Source organism: Pteropus medius, unplaced genomic scaffold (genome assembly GCF_902729225.1).
Source record: "Pteropus medius unplaced genomic scaffold, Ma_sr-lr_union100, whole genome shotgun sequence".
In the NCBI taxonomy this organism is placed as follows: Eukaryota; Metazoa; Chordata; class Mammalia; order Chiroptera; family Pteropodidae; genus Pteropus; species Pteropus medius.
Window position 1 is genome coordinate 32,156,429 of NW_024355205.1, and position 21,459 is coordinate 32,177,887.

Consider the following 21,459-nt stretch of genomic DNA (forward strand, 5'->3'; position numbering starts at 1 on the left):
CCCTCATCACCCCCCACCCCGATTGCTGGATGTTTGTTTGTTTTCCACTAGAGTGAATTAAAATCAGTTTTGTTTAGAGGATTTCGCAACACTCCTTGACATTTTTTGGAGATAGGATAGAGAAAGGTGGAAAACTCGATGAAACCCTAAGGGCTAGGCGGCGTCTCTCGAGTTCCTGGGGCCTGTCCGCTTCGCTGTGCAAACGCCCGTCCCGTGGGATAGAGACAGGGGTGCGACAGGGTGGCGTTTTCTGTTTGTTGAACGGCTTGAGAAACCACAGAATTACATGTCTCCGCTCAGGGATGGAAAAAAAATGTAAAGGGAAAATGTACTATCAACTCGCATCGCCTGGGTCCCCGATAGCCGGAAGAAAAGACATTCCAGCTGAGTCCCCGATAATGTGCCGTGGATCAGCTCCACGCGGGTGTGAGTGTTTTTCTGGGTTTTCGTGCAGTCTTTGGATTCAACCACGTACTGGCCTAAATTAGCCCGTGGAGATTGCTTGGCTCCTCAGCTCTGGGGCTGTTCCGCCTTGAACTTGCATCTTTCAAATTAAGGAGAGATGAAGGTGAGCAGGAAGGTTCTGGATTGGAATCACAGTGGATACAACCGTTAGTGTCAGCCCTAGCTCTGACCCCGGCATTTCAGGTACATGAGGACTGGCTGGTTTCTCAAGAAGTTCCACGGTCTGAGGCCCACTTGAGAAGTTTGCTCTCCAAAACCCAAACCTCAGTAATTATAAAAACTTATTGGAAATGTTTTCAGTATTTTCAAGCTGCAGATATGCCCGTATATTTTAAACAACCCCAAAGGGATCGAGAATGGGGAAATGGCAGGGCTGGGGAAGAGGCGGCCTCGTGCCGAAGGCCCAGTGGGAGTGTGCCAATGTCAAATTATTGGACGAGATTTCTGAGCAAGAATCAAATATTTTTATCCTCCAACATTTGTGGAAATTATTTTAGCAGGGAGCAGTGGTGGCATGAAGACAATAATTTGTTTTCTCAAAGTCCAAATTAAGAAATCGTATTGCTCCATCTATGTTTACTGTCTAATTAAGAACTGAACCTTTTCTTTCTACTATCCTACCCCAAATATGAGAGCCCAAGAGATGGAGCCCTGTATTTTTAATGGCAGGGGCTTGAATACCCAAAGAATTGCTTAGTAATAGATCAGTGATCTCCAGCCTCAAATGACTTCCACATCTATAAATTGCAAGCCAGAAGGAGGCATTAAGGAGAAGAACAGAAGGGTCTGTTTGGAGAGCACCACAAATAATTAAAAGTTATGGGAACAGAGAAGAAAATAAGACATGTTGATGAGAAACATCAGGACGAATTGGCATCGATTGTGCTGTATAATAGAAAATTTGTTTCAAATTTTCTTCCAACAGATGCATAGCATGGTGAGTGAGGAATTAAATTTTATTCCAGGTTCAAATTTAAGTTTGGAAATGAAATTCGGGAAGGTATGCCTCATTTCACAGAAACTAAGCAACTCTCTGAATACGCTTACATAAGGCATCCGAGAGAGCTGATTTAATTATCTAGTATCTGTAGGCTCAGAAAAATGGTTCTCTTGGTTTTCGGTTTTAGTGTACGTTCGGTTTTTTTGGTTCACTGGCTGATGCATTCTAATATTCTTCTCTGTGAATCTTCGCGTGTTCTGTTACAGTCTGGTTCTAACTGCTCAGCTCTTGAAAAAAACAGGAGTTTCAACAAAGCCCTTGCTTGTTCTACAGCTACAGAATATTAAAGCACACATTCTGCTCAGCTGAGTTGCAACTGTTAATTTTCCTTCAGGTCCTTAATAATTGGAATCAACACAGTGGTGACATGAAGGTTTTATTTCTCCTTTTAAATGAAGACTCTGTTAGCATCATCAATTCTGTACCATTTTCTTAAAGCGTGGTTTGGCTGCTTCGGAGCTAACGTTTTTCTCAGAGGTACAGGCCCGTGTTACCTTGTGACAAGGTGCACCATCAGTCAGTGAGCCGAGGGGCGCAGGCGCAGTGTTGGGCTGTGGCCGAACTGACGGACGGGCAAGGCTCTGAGAGAGAGAGTCAATCAGAGCAGTTTCCCCAGGCCTCCCATGAGGGACCCGGGTCCCAGAGCATCTGTCCCCACCCTCGGCTCCACTGGCCACCCATACCTCACGCCGTTGGCCTTCCTCTGCCCGAAAGTTCAACCCAGGATCATGTTAATGTGTTCTGGTGTCCCTGCTCCAAGCCTCAGAGGGCCTGCTCATGGATGCCTGCTTGCAAGGTCAGGTTCAGGAATCTCTGAAGGGCTGAAGATCAACTCCAGAGAGTGCCCGACCCACTGCCCACAGGAGTTACTCCTGCCCTGGGCCTCCCCTGGGCCCTCAGTGCCCTCACGACCTCCCACCTCATTCTCAGCACCTACCTGGGCCCCAATGCGAAGACGGGGCAACCCCCTGGAAGCTAAGCACCACGAAGGATGGCGGTTGGGTGTGCCGATGGCCTCCGTCCTGGAGGAGAGCCCGAACGATGCCCGGCTCGTCATCTGTGCTCAGCAAAGTTTCGTTTCGCATTGGACGAACCCTCTTGCGCTCTGTTTTCCTCCTCCCTTCCCTACCATCGGGAAAGAAAGGATGTCCTCTCTCCTAGCCATGGGCGACCTCTGCCAGCCTTGGCATGCTTCTCTCTCTAAAACCTTGGTTTCCTTCCCAGAACCATCAACCTCTTCCTCTTGCCCTCAGCATTGGCCCTCTCTAAATGACATGCTAGTTCTCACCTTCTCCCCCCCTATGCCATACCAAAGTTTGAACACTTGTTTTTAATCAGGGTACATAAAAGTGTTAGCAGTTAAAGAAGGGACAGGTGCTCTCATAAAAGGATAAGGGGAAACTTTATGGAAGAAATGACATTGGACAATGGCTTTGAAGTGTTCTTAAAATGTTTGGAATTAGTTGCCAACATTACAAAAAGAATAATGGATTTCAGAAAAAAATCAAGATTTTCGCAGGCTACTTATGAAAAATTAGAAGATCTGATGTATCCACATCTCAACAGGTATCTGCTATTCCTTTTAAGAAGGCTTTACACCGAAGACAGATGCAACACATGACACATCCTGCATACGCTTCCGTATCACGGCCTTGCCACTCTGCCGTCAAGAGACGGGTTCTAAATACGCTCTCCTTGAATCAAGTGGCTTTTGTATTTGTTTGTAAGCAACAGAAAGGAGTGGAAGAGATGGTGCACGACTTCCGGAGCGGGGCAAGGCAGGGCCGCAGGGTGTCCACTAGTTCTCTCGGAATGCTCATTTTCTGGACACTCTTCTCAGGTACTTTCTCTTGGATCTCAACCGCCATGCTGTGAGGAAGCCTAAGCTGCACAGAGAAGCCACGTGTAGGTGCTCTGGTCGCCAGTTCCAGCTAAGCGCAGGCCTTGAGTTAACCCAGTCCAGCTGTGAGAATACCTCGCAGTGATTCCAGCCTCCTGCTGAAGCTCAGGACATCACGGATCAGAGACAGACTACCATCGCTGTGCCCCGTCCTAATCTTTGACCCACAGAATCCACAGGATAATAAAATCGTTGTTGTAGATCACTGAGTTTTGAGGTAGATAGGTAGCTAACTGGAACATTATGTCCTTACATACTCACCAGCAGAATAGTTACTCATTATTTTTAATTAATTGGATCTTAGAGGGTAGAAGCCACTAAAAAGGTTCACATATTTTATTTCTCCTTCTTCTAAAACATCTTTTCTAGAAGAATATCCTGGGATGCAAAAAGCTGATGATCAACTAGAGAAGGGAACTATTTCCATGACTGGCATGCAGAAATAATGCTTTTAAATTTTCTTTGCAAAGATACTACCGGCTACGTAATCCTTATGGACAGACACACACTCTGGTCCCTGTTTGTCCAGCTGGAAGTTCGTATTTATGCAGAACATGGTTGTGGGCTGTTCACATCACCCATGGAGGGAAGAAGACAATGAGCCCGTACTGAACTCTTTTACTCCATCCTTCCATCAAATGCAACTCTCTCAGCTACTCTCACCTTCCCTCACAAAAACATCCCAACCATCTGAACAAATTCCACCTAAATTTTTCCAGCATCCACTAACACCATACTCCAGAACATTCAGAGCCAGTCAGTGACGAAAGACTCTTTGTTGATGAAGTATTTACTGACATATTTCTGAGAGATTAATTGACATTGGAATATGAAGAGGGGTCGGGTGCAAAATACCCTCTATCGAAATATATTTGAAAACATGATTACGAACATTGTGCACATGCATTGCAGAAAACCCAGAGAAGCACAAAGAATAAAATCGAAATGATCTCTAACCTCGACACCTGGAGATAGCATTGTAAATATTTAGGCCACATCCTTCTACTTTATTTTTTATTCATATAAATGGAACAAATAATTTTCTAAAGATCAGATCTTATTGTAATCTCCCATTCTGCATCGTCGTATTGTCCACATTTTCCACATTGCTAAATTATCATCTGTAGTTGTTTTATACATAATATTCTGTTGTATAGACGTATCACGATGTATTTAATTATCTCCTATTGTTTGATATTTAGCTTGTTTCCAATTTTCTCCTATTATCCATAAACAGCAATGAGTATCCACCCTTGTCTACGTATCTTTTCCCTTGCCCATGGTTATTTCCCAGATAAATGCTTAGATATGAGTTTACTGAGTTAAAGGTACTATGTTTTCAAGGTTATGGATACTTACTGTCCAATTATCTTCTGGAAGCACATTCTCGCCTATAGTGGATATGAATGTTCATTTCACCAACCCACACCAACTGCAAAACATTTTCTATGGTTTGATAAATCAACAGTTGTGGTTCTTTGAATCCAACAATAATATGCCACTTGAAAACCGCAAGAACAGAAGAAATCTCAGAATGCAGAATGGCTCCTTAACGGAGGAGCAAAGTGAGACCCAGAGGAGTGAGCGATTTGCCCAAAGTTATGGAGATAATCAGTGAGTGTCTCACTGACACTGGACTTAAGCGTAGGCACTGGTGTGCAACACAGTGACCAATACTGGTTGCAGCGTTGATCAGCGGGTTAACGATGATCCCAGGCTCACCTGACCTCCCCTCGCTCCTTTTGTTTGACAGCATTGTATTAGGCAGCTGCTCTTACTATTCTTGATGGCCCACAACAGCTAGAAATTCTCTAGGGCCAATTCTACTTCCCGTTTGCTTTTCAATATGTATTCTGGTCAAACTTGTTGACAATGAGCCTTATTTCGGGCTCAAAGATGGGCAACAGTCTTCCTGAAGGAGAGTGTGTCTCCTCAAGTTCGTGCTGCGTGACACGCTGCAGACAGAGGCAGCTAGGGAAGGCGAGAGAGAAGCACTGCGGGTGTGGCCTCTGTCCCTTGAAAGACCACTGCCTCATTTCTCCTGGCACACTCGTGGGAGTCAGCCCCGGCTCTTCAGGCATTGGTGCTTCACGCCACCACCCATGATCTGTGGATCTGTTTTCTCCCCTGATTTCTGGGACACCCGTCTTTCCCTCTCTTGGTTTTTGTCTTACCTTCTTGTGTCTATTTCTGTGTCTCTGCTTTTCCTTTGAGCCTTGAATATGCGGCACCAGTTTCAGATCACGAACTCAGAAATGTTCGTTATTTTTAATTTTTAAAAGCACCGATTTTACATTCTGTTTCGAGCTCTCACTTGGCGAGGTGCTGGGAACTGAGACGTTAGTGGATGTGGGTTCATCTGCGGCCCTTCCCCACTCACTGCCTTGCTCTTCCCTGCCCCTGGATCCTTGCTCCTTCTGGGGCCATGGAGCTGGCCTCTGGTCACCACTCATCATTTTCCGTGCACACTGGTACACCTAGAGGCTTCTGTCATCCCTGTCAGATCCCTGTCCGCAGCAATGTATGTCACCAGAGTGTCCTCCTGGGTCCCTCTGAGCTCCTGTCACAGATGGCTCTCTCTGTTACTTCTGAGCTACGCGGAGGCACGTGAGAAACATCCAACCACTCTCAGAACTAATGTGGGTGAAAGGAAACCGTGACATATTACTAGACCATCCGCCTGGTGACATGTCACCCAGCTTCTCATCTTCAGTACTCATGCCTGGCGTGGAGACACCCTCTAGGCTCATCCCTTTCAGGAATCCTCATGAGAAGTAATTTTTCCTAAAAAAAGAGCGGCGCCTCGCTCCTGGATTCCCACCCTTCCTGTTTCTACTCCCCCCACCCCCATCACCTATCTTCATTACCGCCCATCCCCCGCCGCCAAGCTCGGCTGGGTCAGACAAAAAATTCTAACTCCGGAATACCCCAGTTTATAGAATATGAGAAGTAGCTGGTGAGTAGAAAAGGAATGTCTGGCACTAAGCACACCTTAGATACATCGCACTATTATTGAGCCGCCGGGGGATTGATTCTCAGCTCTCGACACAGAAATTCTTTCTGAGATTGCCCTCATCCAGCCCTGGTCTGAAACCCCTCTGTGCGTTCTGCTCTCAGCAGACCCCTGGGTGCCTCGTGAGTAACGTGGGCAAACAGAAATTAATTTCTCCCTCTCTCGTTATGTTGTTCACCCCGACAGAATAAGAATACGTCCCCCACCCCCATCCCCTTGACCCTAAGGCCTACTCTGCCGCCCCGTCTCCTCTTGCATGGAACTTTCTCTATGACTCTCTCTCGGCGATGGCTCCCTTCTCAAGTGTTAAGCGCTTATTGTCACTAATGCGCATCTCACTGAGGACGAGCTGTGGGATATTGACTAGATCATGACCTTCTAAGGGGTGGAGACTCTGCCTCTTTCACTGCTGTATCCCCAGGACCTAGCACCATGCTGGGCACATAGTAGGAACCCATCAGATATTTCCCTGACAGATGGATTCTGTTTACAAGGCTTGCACCGTCTCAGGAGAAGAGGGTGTGCCCCACACCTGAAAATGCCTTGGCTCTGAATAGGTCTTCGTGCATGATGGTGACAGTGAAGAGGGACAAGGGTACAGTGACCATCCTAGCATTGAGAAAGTGTTGATAACTTTCTCAATTGGCAACCCCATTACCAAAATACCCCAGATGAAGGAGGCCATATCAAGGGCCTCTATATTAACACCTTCCTTGACAAAAACTTTGATCACATTTATTGGGGTATCTGTAGTGTAACAGATTCATTCTACACATGTCTCAAATCACCAACCAAATAATGAGCATGGATTGAGTACCTAAAATGTGTCTCATGTTGCCTTGGAGAAAGGGAGGATGGAAAAGAAATGAAGCTTATTTCCGGTGAGGTGCTTGTCTCTCTAAGAGTTGACAGTCTAATTGGGGAGCCAAGGCATACATACCTCGAATAATGAGAGGGCAAGAACTAGGTTATGCAGTAGAGACCCCAAAAGAGGGTCTAGCAGCTAAACAATTAGGAGATGAGAGAACCCCAGAGGAGTCAATGAAAGCCTCACAGACGTGAGGGAGCTTGGGGTGACCCCTATGTTACTGGGTCCACATTACGTGAAAGCCCTTGCGAATGTCCAAGGGCTCCGAGCCTTAAGAGCAGCACTCAGTACCAGGTGTGCTTAGTCTAATGCACACTTTATCCATCTCATAAGCCTATCAAATATCGTTCTTCTTCACACACCACTTACCGATGACATGAAACTTCGGAATTTACAAATTAAAAAATTCTCCAATAGTTAAACATTGATTTCGAACTTCTTTAACCAAATTTTCCTAACCATTCAATTAAAATCGCAAGTCTACTATATTGGATTCTTCTATATTGGATATTATCACATTGACAATGAAACTTTGTTACTATTACACTTAAAACAATGGCCAAATTATTGGTATCATGGATCTAAATTTTTTCTTTATTATCTTCTCACTTATTTTTACTTTTATCCATTCCTGAGATTATAATGACTATACAAGGTAGTAATTTCTATGCCTTCATAGGGTTATGATAATTTCTCAGACCCAAAATGAAAGTGTCACCTCAGCCTAGTCAAGGAAGCAGATTCTAGGTTCTACAGCAGTTGACTCTTTTTGGGATGTAGGATGTGGTTACAACACCCAGGGAAATTCAATTCTGAACCTGGGTTCTTTTTATAATTAAATTTTGATTGCTACGGTTTCAGAATATCTTCTCTTCACCCCGGGACGTCCACTCTTCACCTCCTCCCACACTGCTCTCTGCCCTGGGGCCCTGATCAGTATGGGTTCATGGGTGAGATCCCGCGGGCTCTGCCTTCTGGTTGGGTTCAGCTAGCGGGGCACCCAACCTGAGATCAGAGGCAGGCAGTAGGGTGGCACCATGGTCTGATTCTCCTGGACCAGTCCTGTCGAGTGGTCTTGGCCGGCTGTGTCCCTCACAGCTCCTCTCAGATGGCCTGCTCTGTATGACCCTCACGTTCCGTATTCTGGGGAGCTGTCCTTCCCTAGTGCGGTCAGGTCGATGGAAGGGCTGTGACAATGCCAACCTCACTGGCCCTGGATTCCTGCACTGCCCCCGGGGCTCCGCTCAGCTGCCCATATCTTTGTAATTATTCCCTGCTTGAATGAGCCCATTTTTCATGCCACCTGTTTCCTGTTGGGGTCCTGACTGTGGCTTTGGTAGAGAGTGAGATGCATCTGGATTCCTGAGGGGGTTATCTCTGCCTGGAGAGCCAAAAGCAGGGACAAGGAGGCTGTATCAGAGAAAATGTGCTGACTGATTCAAGACAGTGTCCAGTTTGGGCAACACATCCCGGATGGCTGACCTCATGAACCAGCCTGTGGTGGACAGCTGCAGCAGTGAGGGCCAGGGGATCGAGGACAAGCTTGGTCCAGGGACCCAGATCATCCTCAAGGAGGGAATTACACCTTCCAGGATTATCGTGGACAATTAGTAATAAAAATATTCATTGAACCCACTGCCAAAGAAAGTCCTTAAACCCCAGGCTGCCGCTGTAGCTGATGCTCGGTGGAACCTAGTTCTTATGAAGCTGGCATCGTTAGCATCATTGCCCGACTTCCGATGTGCTCCCTTAGGTGAGCTGGCGATCTGCAAGGTCACATCTGCATAGGCAAACTGGAGAACCAAGGCAATTGTGCAGATAATTCAAGCAAGAGCCTGGCTGAGCTTAAGTTCTGTAATCACCTGCAGAGCCTGGGTTTTCGGAGCGTCTCCAATGGCACATTCTCACAAAAACAATTCTGTTTTCTGGACGATTGCCTCACTCTTTTGGCCGTGTGACTTTAGCCCCAGTGGAAAAGTGATATTTATCATGCTCTGGTTCTGGAGTCTGTGGAATCAATAAACAAGACATTGCAGTTGGGACTGGTAAGAGCTCCAGCTGTGCACGGCCAATGAATGAATGAATGAATGAATGAATGAATGAATAAAAGGTGTTTGTGTGTGGTGGGGGGGCAGAGTGTTCATGCTCCCTCTGCACAGCTCTCCTGTCACCTGCTCCCCTCCCCGTGGCCAGAATTCATGCAAGGCCTAGCAAGCCAGCCTGGGCTGGGCCTGGCCTCTCCCTCGTGGCTTTTCTGGGGTGATGGTCACCACTGCAGAGGTAACCTTTTTGAGTTCATTTAAGCAGCACAGGAACCTTCCTTGCACACATCTGCTTAATGAAGACCTCGAGCCAATGATGAGGAGAGGCGATTAGCCACTTTGTGCCAGCCTGCTTGGTGGCTATTACTTGGGCCATTAGGATGGTCAGGACACATGGGCAGCTGCCTTGGAGACTATGATTTGAAAGGTGCAAGGAGAGATCCTTGGCCTTCCAGGTTGCCTGGAATTCTACTGTTAGAGATGTATTTCTTTAGCTCGTCCAATGTTTCCCACCTCTAAGAGCCTCGTATTGAAATATTACCTCTAAGAGAAGGGATATTTGCTTAGGACCACGTGAGTGCAGATAATGAGGTCACGTCTTCGTCACACCTCCATGAGAAGGAGGTGCTGGAAGCATCCGCATTTTACAGATGTGGCGTTTGAGGCACAGAGAGGTTCAGTAACTTGCCCTAAGCTGCACAACCAGGCTCTACCCTGGGCAGTCCACTTGGGAGCTTGTGGCATAACTCATCCTCTCTTTTGCCTCTTGGGGACAAAGTCCAGGCCCCTACCAGTGGTGACAACGCAGGAGAAGTGGGTGTAGCATAGCTGGCTTGGGACAGGGGAGAAATGAGGATGGCGCACAAGCCAGGAGGGAGATGGAGGGGCCAGGAGCCTTGGGCACAAATGTCAAAGTCCTCTCCGGACTGCTCAAGGAGACCCTGGACAAATCCAGTTTATCCTCTCTGCGCCTCAGATTCCTCGCCACGAAGTGGGAATGAGGACGGCACCAGTACCTGTCCCCTCGGGGTGTCGCGAAGACAGCGTAACTGACTGACAGCGGGGCCCACAGTAAGTATTCGGTGGTGCTCGGCGGTGCCGTGGGCAGGGCAGAGATGGCTGCCGGGGTCTCTGACGCACGTGGAAAGGTGCTGGGATGGGGCAGAGTTGTTGCTTAGACTGGGAGAAGGGTGGGGGACACTTCCCCGAGGAGATGGGAGATGGGCGGGGTGGACTGGCACATTTGGGGCGGAGTGCCATGGGGTGGCAGAAGTCATTGGTCGTAGACGGGAAAGGAGGTGACACCTTCAAGCAAGCAGGCAGCTGACCCCCTCCAGGGCCATCTGAAGTGACCGGAAGTTTGCTGTGTGCGATTGTCATTTTTGCACGAGAAAGAGCATCTCAGCCAGGCCTGGCCACTTGTCCTCCTGCTCATGTTATCAAGCTGCTTCTGCTTCCGTCCCAGAGAGGAAGTTTCCCCAGGGGCTCAGACCTCAGCTCTGGAAATGGGAGTTTTGTCTGGTTGGTGGCGGAATGGCAGTCAGACTGCAGACATGTGCCGTGAGCACGTCGCTGTGGGATACGGTGGGTGAGAACTTGGTGATGGAGATTCTTGGTGTGAAGAAAATGTGATACACACACACACACACACACACACACACACACACACACAATGGGATGTTATCCGCCATGAGAAAGAAGGACATCTTGCCGTTTGTGACGACATGGATGGACCTCGAGAGTATTATGCTAAATGAAATAAGTCAGACCTAAAAATACAAATACCATACGGTCTCACTTATAGGTAGAATCTAGAAAAGCCAAACTCATAAAAACAGAGGGGGAATGGTGGTTACCAGGGGCTAGGGCTGGGGGGAACTGGGGAGACACTGTTTAAGGGTACAGATTTACAACTAGTAGATAAATAAGTTGTGGAGCCCTGATGCACAGTGGAGAGATTTAGACAACAGTACTGCATCATAAAGTTCAAAGTTGCTAAGAGACTACATCTTAATTGTTCTCACACACAAAAAAGATAATTATATGACATGATTGAGGTGATAGCTACATTACATGGTAACCGTTTTACATTATAAAAACGTATTAAATAGACATGTCGTAAACCTTATACTTACACAATGTTATCTGTCAATTATATCTCAATAAAAACTAAATTTTTTAAAAAAGAAATTGTTAGCTGGGGAAGGGCGGGGGCGGGGGTCAAGGGAAAGATGAATTTGTAATGTCATAAGGGGGCCTCTGTGGGGAAGAAAGAGGCCTAGAAAGGTGACGGAGGCTGCTCCTTTGAAGGGAGGGTGTCAGGCACTGCACTGGAGTTCAGGCAGACAGCTGGCCCCGGGGACAGTGAGGGACGCTTTTTTCCTGAGGCCGGTGGGAAGAAGAGATGTCAGACATGGGCACAGCTATCAGGGGTGGCTACTGACGGCCGGTGTAAACGAAGACAACTCACTTTTGCCCGCAGCCTTCTCTGCAGTCCTCGGGATGAAGTTTTCAGCCAGGAATGAGAGAATATATTAAACGTCGAAAAACAGCAATTAAACCTAAGCCCGTACATCTATGTCTGGCGTTGCAGTTTACCGAGTATGTGTCGTACCTTATCTCATTTAAATAGAGAGGAAAAATAGCTTCTGTGGGGAGCCAACGTTGCAGGGCCCGAGTGTTTACAGAAAGGTCTGTCTGAAAGGAGATGCCCAGGCGGAGAATCTGTGGCCATCAGACACCGAGGCCCTTTCATTCAGAGATGTTAGTAGAGAAACGGTATGTAGCCGGGCTGCAGGCCAAGGTTGGCTGGGACAGCCCTGAGTCAGGCCGATTTATCGGATCGGAGATTTAAGTTCAGACGTGGTCAAAGTCCAGTATTTTCAAGGACAAGCAAACTAAACGTGGCCCAATGGCCAGGGCTGTTGGGGTAGGATGTAACCCACCATTACGTGTGGTCACCGTGTCCCCAGAAACCCTACCGCATAAAGGAAGGCTCAGTGTGTGAGCTTCACTTATGTAGCGTGGCACGTGGTACACGTATGAGAGAAGACAGAATCAGCAACACTTCAAGGAAAATTCTTTCTTTAGGGAAAGAAAACAGATTATATGAGGGCAAAATCATGCCTGACCAATTTATTAGATTCCGACATGATGGTGAGTAGCCTCGTGGATGTAATTTATATAGACTTTCAACAGAGCTTTGTCTTGTCAGTGGCCACTAGGAAATACTACCTTTCTGGGAAATCGGTGGGGATGTAAAGTCATGAAGAGAGAATTTAATTGATTTAGGGACGACAAACACGGTGAGCATGCCCCCTGGAGTTGTGTAACACAGATGGCCCAGAGAGCGCTGCTAAAAAGAGTAAGTCCCTTGTTGCTACGTCATCAAATCAATAGAGAGAGGCTCAAGGAAGATGCTGGGCGAAGACCCACAAGCGACATACACACACTGACTGGTGTCTAATGGCTCACAGCACCTTCGACATTGACGGCCACTTAGCGAGTGCCCGCGCTGCTCACACCCTGCTCCAGGTGCCTTGCCATCGGCAACCTTGGCCCTTTCAAGATTCCTGATCTACACAGGAGGAAGGAAGCTTGGAGGGAGCTCCAGGGCCTCTGTTCTTTGCACTGGGTATTAAATTGCTAGGGTTCCATGCAAAACACCACAGACTGGGGGAGCTGAAGCATCAGAAATTTACTTCCTCGCAGTTCTGGAGGCCGGAAGTCCAAGATCAAGGTGCCGGCAGGTGTGTTCTTTTCTAGGGTCCCCGCCTTGGCTGGTAGATGGCCACCTCTCTGCTGCGTCCCCATGTGGTCTGCGCTCTGTGCTCTTCACCCCTGGTGAGTCTCTGTGCGTCCAAATTTCCTTCTTCTTATAAGGACACTGGTTGGATAGGATTGGGGCCCACCCTACCGGCCTCGTGTTAACTTACTCAGCTTTTTAAAGGCTCTGTCTCCAAATACGGTCACATTTTGAGGCGCTAGAGGTTAGGGCTTCGACATACAAATTTGGTGGTGGTGGGGACACAGTCCGGCCCAAAGCTGACAGCAAATGGGATGAGCTAAGTGGAAAATGAGATGAGCAGTTAGACCCTGTCCCGGAAGCAGGAAAGGTGCATTTTCCCTGGAGGGTGGGGGTCGGGGGAGGGGGACTTCCACAGTAAGCTCCGGGAAGAGAGAGGGGAGCGCTCTTTCCTATGCCCCTCCCTTTCATTCTCAAGTGAAATCTTGGGTCTTTTCTACAGGTCGAAAGTGCCCAGTGGCTATATTCAGGTCCCTTACCCTAGGGTCTAAAATACAGAGATAATGACAGCTCCCCGCCCCCCACCCGCCACCCCGACCCCCGGGGCCAGAGCAAGGCCCAGGAAAGCTCCAAACTCATCATTCCACAGCACATAGTTGAGGTGGGGCGTGTGGCATGGGCTGAGGTTACTCGAATTCTTCTGGAGGCTGACATCTATGCAACCAGAGGCCCAAAAAGCCTCTCTCTGAATTCGCTTTGTAGCAAAGTAAACAATTCCTAGCAAGTAAACAAGGTATCCATTGTGCCCATGGCCTGTAGGCTGAGCTTCAAAGAGGCCTTTTGTTCTGAAGGATATTTTTAAAGTCTTCATTAACTATAAACAGTTAAGTTAAAAACTCCTTCCCAAACACCCAAATACCTCTCTAAAAAAAAACCCACAAAATTTATGAATAACAAGGAATGTTCATTTGTGGCCCTGGCTTGTCGTCCGGTCCAGTTGGTGGAGTTTATGGAACATTTCTGGGTGTCCAGTCCTGTGTGAGGTTTGGATGTCCAGACGGAGGTGAGCTTCTTGCTGTGAGGAGCAGAGGGGTGACGATGATGAACACCACGATGAAAACAGAACTGTCTGTGGGGCTGTAGAACTCTCCCAGGCGTGTGATACTGCTTGGGGAGGCTTCGAAGAAGGCAGGGCCACGGCCTTGCACGGATCCAGGGGCCACCCTTCACCCTGGCAAAGCTGGGCCGTTAGTCCACAGTGCAGTGTGGATGGTACGCCTGCAGGGGAGTGAAAGCCAGGCACGCTCTGTCGCCGCCCCCGCCCCCCAGGGACACGGGAGAAGCCCCAGCATATATTATCAAACCAGCGACATGACCTCCCCCAAAAGCTCCAATGGGTACCATGAAAACGACAGCTTGTGCCTTCTCCCCGGGGCCCCGGCAGACCCCACGGTCGACCTTTCTGGAGGCTGCGGCAGGCTGCTCGGTCAAGGTGGTGTGACATTGCTTGGGATGGGAGAAGCAGACGCTAGTGATGGGATTGCCACATCTCCATAAACATAGCCGATTACTTCTCTGGGGCTTAGGAGAAGCTTCCGCTGCCCAGCTGCCCGTGGGCTAGTCAAGATGAAAGGAACAGAAGTCATACCCCTCCTTACACAGAAGGGGAAGCTGAGGTCAAGAGAAGGAGGCCAGTGCCCCAGACCCTACAAGAAGGGACAGGCAGAGCTGGGCGAGTGGCCCTCCTCCCTCCTCCAAAGCGCTGTTGGAGGTGTCATTGTGACTCTTGCTTCCTGCTGCTCTGGGCCAAGTTCTCATTTTCTACAGTGAGAATTTTAACTCTGAAAGCATGTACTCCAATTATAGTGTAAACACATTAATACTGGACCTGGGATCACTGCAAGAATTGTATCGGATCCTTTCCTAGGGGCAGATTTTGGCAGGGAGGAAGGGAAGACCCTGAGCTGTTCTCGGTGGCGGAGTGAGAGAGAGGGCCTGGGGACCAGCGGAAGATGGGCAGGAAGCAGCAGGAGGCCAGAGAGGAGCCCGAAACAAGTTTGCACACGTCACAGTATTGCCTCCATCTGGCCTGGCTTGGATGGTCCGAATGACTCTGATATTATCCAGAAAGCTCAGGATGCTGACCAAAGACTTCTCCAGATGCTCAGAAGTTGTACTTCCAAGCGTAATTCTTGGCTCTCCGAGAACCACAAGTAATTGATGACACCCCCTGCCTTTTGCACATCTTATTCTTTCCAGCTCCTGGACAGATAGATTTCCTTGTCTGTAGATTCATTCATTCCAGGTTTTGTCATAATCCCAGATTTGACAAGCGCCAATGCAGTGTGGTCGCATTCATCCGCGGTCACCTGGCCCTCGTTAGGGCCTGGTTTGGCAGGGAGCGAGATTCGCGGCTCCCCGCACGTATGCTTGAGAGCTCTCGGCAGCCTTTCGTTGTTTGCGTGAAGGCCTCGGAGGACTCTTCCCAGCTCGGCCTCAACGTTTCCCACATGACCGATGCCACGCAAAGCTCTGAGGTCCCAACAGGCAAATTTCATGACCGGCTTTGTTTCTCGTTGGTTCAGGTGAAATAATAAGGCTTGTTTTTTTGTTTGTTTGTTTTCTGCCAGGAATATCAGTGTGTGTTTGGGACGTTGGCATTTTTTTTTTTTTTTTTACAAGGAGAAGGGAAGTTTGATTTGTAAGCCCCAAAGTGGGGCCCGGAACCAGCAGTCAGAAAGGGTGCTTCAGTATTTCTCATTCCGAGTGAGACAGGGACGGTGTGCCATAGGGTGGGGTGGGCCAACAGAAGGAGTCTTCCTGGGGGCTCCGCAATTGCCTCAAGCTACCAGCCAGGCTGGCAGTAAGCCCTGCTTGGTGACACCACGTGGGGCCTGGGCTTGGGGTGGGGTGGGGGGTGCTCTGGGATTCATCTTGCATTTCTGCAGCTGTGAGAATGGCTTGGCCTCTGCCAAAGCCTCTTGTCCCATTTTTCTCTTGCTTCATTGGGACATTTCCGGAACCAAATATATTTAACTAGTCCTCAGCCTCGGGAGGTAATTGAATATCCAAATGCTGGTTCTTCCGTCGACTGATGACCAGGACCAGCTGAAACACCCAGTTTTGTAAAACGCTATGCTCCGGCCATTTCTCTCATTATCTCTCCCCTTTATAATGTCTTCCTATTGAGATGTTTGAGGCAACGTGGATTCTGATAATTTTCATGATGAATTCCACTTTTTATTCATCAGCATCATTAGGTTACAATGGCTTTCTCTTAGGGTATTTTGCTCTACTGTACTTTGACGTGGATGCTAAAGTCTGCATCTCACTGAAGATGGCTGCTGTCATTGTTATTTTGAAATGGACACATTGCTGAGCTCCTGGATCTGAGCCTGAAGATAAACATGGGTACCCAGGGGCCTTGAAATCCACACCCACAGCCTGCGGAGCCTTGCAGGCCCGGCAGAACACTGCCAGAGTAAATAGAGAGCTGGCACTCCCTCCCTGGGCCAGCGCTTTGGGGGTTTTGTCCACCAGGCAGGAGTGCAAATCCTTGATACTCTCCATGGAAAGCCTCTTTCTTTATGTCCTTTGGCTTGGACCTCGGCTGTTGTTGGCAGCATGGCGTCGAGCTACCCTGGGGTGCCGTGACATTTCTTCATCTGGGCCTCGAGAGTCTTGTTCCGACTCAGCTGCATACTTCAGGGAGCAGGAAGGAAGGGTGACCCATGCTCTTGTTTCTCGGCCTCTGGAGTTGAGAAGAAGTGTCCCGGTTAGGAAGAGTCCCAAGTCCCAGGCCTTGGCCAGTTTTTGACCAGACCGGTGGAGGAGGAATTGGAGAGGCAGGCTTTGGAATAGCAAGGAGAGGAGGGGTGATGACATGAAAAGCAGACAGTGTGTGTCTGTGACTCTGTGCTAACGGGGGAGTGTGTTACTCGGAGTCACTGAGCATCTGAGAAATTGTACCTTTTCCTCCAGCTGGGTGCTCCAGACATGCAAACACGTTAGCTCTGCAGTCACACGTGGTGATTGGAAACCCAGCTCTTCCAACATGGCGATGTTCTAGCCTCACTGCGTATGGCATGCAGACCTCCTGCACTGTCCCCTGGCAGAACCTGGCACTGCAGGTCAGCCCTCTGGCCGGTGGCCCTCCACGATGCTTCCTGCAGAGGCCGCCTCTTCACTCTTCCCTGCTCCTGCTGGCTTTCCTGAGGGCTTTCCGCATCCTCATCTCTCTCTCCTTGCCGGAAAGACATCAGAGAGGGAGAGGGGAACCATCTTATTCAGGAAGTTTCCTCTTTTAATTCTTTCTCTTGTCCCACCCAGGTGACACTGCTTCAGGGTGGCCTGCCTTTGGGGATTGTTTTCCACTGTCTTTGGAAAGCAAGCCCAAGAGGTGAGTCAATGTGCGCATGTAGAACGCACTCCTGAAATCAAGGGGGACCCCGCACACGTTGTGACTGAGATGATTCGGGGGACATATGGGAAGGGTGGGTGCAAGGGGAGAGAAGGGAGCTGGGATGGATGCGGGGGAGCCAAGTCACTATCTTGTGTCTTCGAAGGACCTCAGCTGGGTCACAGGAAATGCCATCTTGGGGTTGTTATGGAAACCACAGGGCTATCATGTCAAGCCATCTTTCTTTGAGGGGGGGGCCCAAGGCAGGCTGATGGAATGCGCATGATCTTTTATGATATTATCACTTCTCCAAGAATCAGCAAAGAAACTTGACCCAAAGAAGCAAATTCAGTTCACTCCCAACTTTCGCTCCTTGAGTGTAGGAACCATGCCTATTCACCTTTGCATTTCAATGTCAAGTACAGTTCCAGGCCCAAAGTAAAGGCATGAGAAGTGGTTGCTGGTCTGAAGGAGCTCAGGCTTGCCAGGGCCCAGGTGGGAGAGGCAGAGCCCAAAACCAAGACAATCAGATGTTGGGTCCAGGTCCATACATGTCTTTAGATGCTGGGCTAAGAGGGTCCACAGACAAATAGGAGTCATTAGATGGTATGAAAATATTGTTCTTCGTCAACTTTAAAATAATGAGAACTCATTTTTACTGATGAAACAATGCAACGGTGTAGTAAGAAAGAGTGGTATCTCCCTTTATACCTCTTCTTTCTTTCTCATCTTGGTAAGCATTTTCCTTTTTCCTTAGAATTCCAAGATTTTATCAAGTTGTATCTAGGTATGTGTCTTTAAAAAATAATTTTGTCTAGGATTTGGGACTTTCAATCTCCAGTCTTAAATCTTGTGTCAGGCCACAGAAATTTTCTTCTGTTCTTTGTTTAAATATTACTTCTCCATCATCTGTTCTCTGTCTCTGTCTCTCTGTCTCTGTCTCTGTCTCTGTCTCTCTCTCTCTCTCTCTCTCTCTCTCTCTCTCATCTCTCTTTATCTGTTTCCTCTTCTGGAACTTCTGTTATTTGAACGTCACATCTCCCGTCTTGTTCTCTAAGTCTTTCACTGTTCCCTCCCGTTTTCCATTTGTTTGTATTTTCATATTAGGAGCTGTTTCACTTGATCTAGACTTCTAAATCACTGCTCAGCAATGATCACCCTATTTTCAGTTTATTTCCCACATTTTTAAAATGAAAAATAGCTTTCTTTTAGTTTCAGGAAGCCCTTTTCCCAGACTCTACTTACGTTCTCTTGAGCATGCTCAAGTTCTCGTTCGTTCAAGCATTTTTCATCAGTCCTGCTCCAACGGGAGCCTCTCGGGTTAGAGGCTTGGTCTTTCCCTCCTCCTCACAGAGACCCTTAAATGCTCCTGATTTTGTGGTCTATTGGCAGGCATATCAGGAGAGGAACATTTATCAAGCAAGGGCAAAAACCAGCACGCAACAGAAGGTTCAGCATTTTCTGCTCGTAGAAGCCAGCAATAAACCAACTGGTCAACCACTTCTTTGTAGATCTGAGCAGGGCACCCTCTCTTTGAGCTTTTGGGATCAAGGTCTATATCTTAAAGAAGATGGAGGGATGAAAATTATGAGCAGAAGTGAGAGAATTAATTTCAAAGAGGAGGGAAATATACCTACTTCTGACCCACAAGACTGGTAGGGAGGAGATATAAATATAGACCCTATACATTTGTCAGTTTGCGGGCAGTAAGTTAGAGGAGTTTGTGTCAATGATAAAGATGAGCTTGGGGTGGCCATTTGGATGTCTCCTCTAATTCAAAAAGAAATAGAATAGCCACTGAGCTGTTGCCTTCAACCTGCCAAGGCTTTCGATCTCATGATCAACTTGAGCAATTAATAGTTAAGCATCTCCTCGTTGTCTAGCACTGCATCAGGTGCTTTGAGGAGCAAACGAGACTCAGAAGGCAGGGTTCTCACTGCTAGATGCTTCCCTTCTCCTTCAAGGACCAGTTTGGTCACCACCTCCTCTGAGCCACGAGGATGCTGTTGCTCCCCCTGTTCCTTCTTCGGGTCTCTGGAAAGACGCTGTAGCTGCCCCGTGGTCACCTCATCCATGCAAACATTGTGGTGCAGGGTGGTTTGGCAGGAAAGGCCCATGGCTTTAGCTTTCCAGAGCTGTCCCTGGTTTACCTGTGGTGCAAGTGAGACTCAAGAGAAACCCAAGTCTCTCTGGGGTGGGGAGAGATCTCTGTGAGGAAGGCCCAGGGAAAGTCACAGCCAGGCCTCACAGGGGAGGCTGAGTCACCAGGGGTCACCACCATTGGCCTCTGACAGAACCAGGAGGAGAAGACTGACCACATGTTCACAGCCTTTGACCACCGTTTCCGGCCTGGTGAGGCTCAACCAGCAGACAAGGGACGTGACTGAGGAGTCCAGAGGAGGCAGAAGTCACTACACCAAGGATGCTGAGATGTGTCCTCCACCTCGAGGTTCCAAAACCACCACCATCCCGTACTCTTAGAGGCCATGACCACCGTGGGGCCAGGAAAGAGAAAGTTCAGAGACTATGAATTTTGGTTTGGTTTGGTTTGTTTCCTAGAAAGACAGCATAATTGGGAGGGCTGTTTCAAATTTTAGGATCTAAGTTATAAAGCAGAGCAGATGAAGAAATAATATTTTTTCCTACTAATCAGCTGTGAAGACCTAGAAGAAAGACAAATAAGTTTTAGATAAAATGAAGAAACTAGTTTTGTTCCCTGCACATCCAGTTTATACATGGAGTTTGAAAACACACACACACACACACACACACACACACACACACACTTTCACATCTTTTCCTGACCTCATTGGTTAGAAAATGACCTAAAATTCATAGGAGAAACCACAAAAAGACAAACAATCCAATTTAAAAAATGACTAAAGGACTTGAATAGACATTTATTTCTCCAAGAAGATATACGAATGGCCCAACGAGCACATGAACATATGCTCAATGTCATTCGTCATCAGGGAAGTGCAAATCAAAACTACAAGACACCCCTTCAAACCCACTAGGATGGCAGGAGTAAGAGAAAGGAGTGGGGGGAACAGGAAGCAATGGTGAGAACGTGGAAAAATTAGGGCCTCCATACATCGGGGACGTAAAACGGGGGCGTCGACGTGGAAAACACGTCGCTGATTTCTCAGTAAGTTAAGCATAGAATTACCATATGACCCAACAATTTCACCCCTAGGTATATACCGTCCCCCACCCCCAAAACCGAAAACGAGTGTTCAGACGAAAACATGTTCACCAACATTCATAGCGCCTATTTCACAAAAGCCAAAAATTCGAAAGAACCTAAATGTCCATCGACAGATGAACAGATCAACAAAACGTGGTCTGTTCACACAATGGAATATTATTCGGCCATACAAAGCATTGGAGTACTGATATAGATTACAATGTGGACAACCCTTGAAAACATCATGCTAAGTGAGAGAAACCAGGCTCGAAGGGCCATAGATTGTATGAATCTATTGTTTTGAAATATCCGCAATGGGCAAATCCATAGACACAGAAAGCAGACTGGAGGCTGCCAAGGGCCAGTGGGGAGGGAAGACTAAGGATACAGAGTCTCCAAATGCGGTGGCGAACAGTTCTGGGACTAGCTCATGGTGATGGCTATGCATTGTGAAGATACTTAATGCCACTGAATTGTACACTCCAAAAGAATAAATTCTACGTTGTGCGTATTTTATCACAAGTTTTAGAAATCGATAGGAGAGGTGTCACAGCTGAAATATCTACCCCATATTAATAATAGCCTGCCTCCATGGGGTGCTTACTGCGTGCTAGCCATTTTGTGTAGACTGTCCCATTTGGTCCTCACAGCAATCCTAGGAGGCGGCGTCATGATTCCCATTTTGCTGGCGAGGAAGCAGACTTAGAGAGCTAAAGTGACAGCCCAAATCCCAGGGAGTGTGACTCAGGAACCCAAGCAAAGAGGTGAGAGGGAGTGAGAGGCTGCCAAGGTCTCCTTGCTTCTTAGAGCAGTAGATACGAGCTCAGGACGCAGCACCCA

General features: G+C 47.9%; 1 protein-coding gene across 6 annotated transcripts in view; it reads left to right on the top strand.

The window, feature by feature from the left end:
• KCNE2 (potassium voltage-gated channel subfamily E regulatory subunit 2) overlaps positions 1 to 21,459 on the top strand; it is a 57,120-nt gene that overhangs the window by 19,575 nt on the left and 16,086 nt on the right. For 3 of the 6 annotated variants that reach the window (XM_039857999.1, XM_039858001.1, XM_039858002.1), the window contains exon 1: positions 10,476 to 13,131. In XM_039857999.1, coding sequence (XP_039713933.1) covers positions 13,075 to 13,131 — 57 coding nt within the window. In that variant the 5' untranslated portion in view covers positions 10,476 to 13,074. Of the gene's footprint in view, positions 1 to 10,264; positions 10,360 to 10,475; positions 13,132 to 13,964; positions 15,247 to 15,663; positions 15,704 to 21,459 lie in introns of those variants that run through there. The other 3 variants (XM_039857997.1, XR_005651772.1, XM_039858007.1) reach the window with 3 other exon arrangements.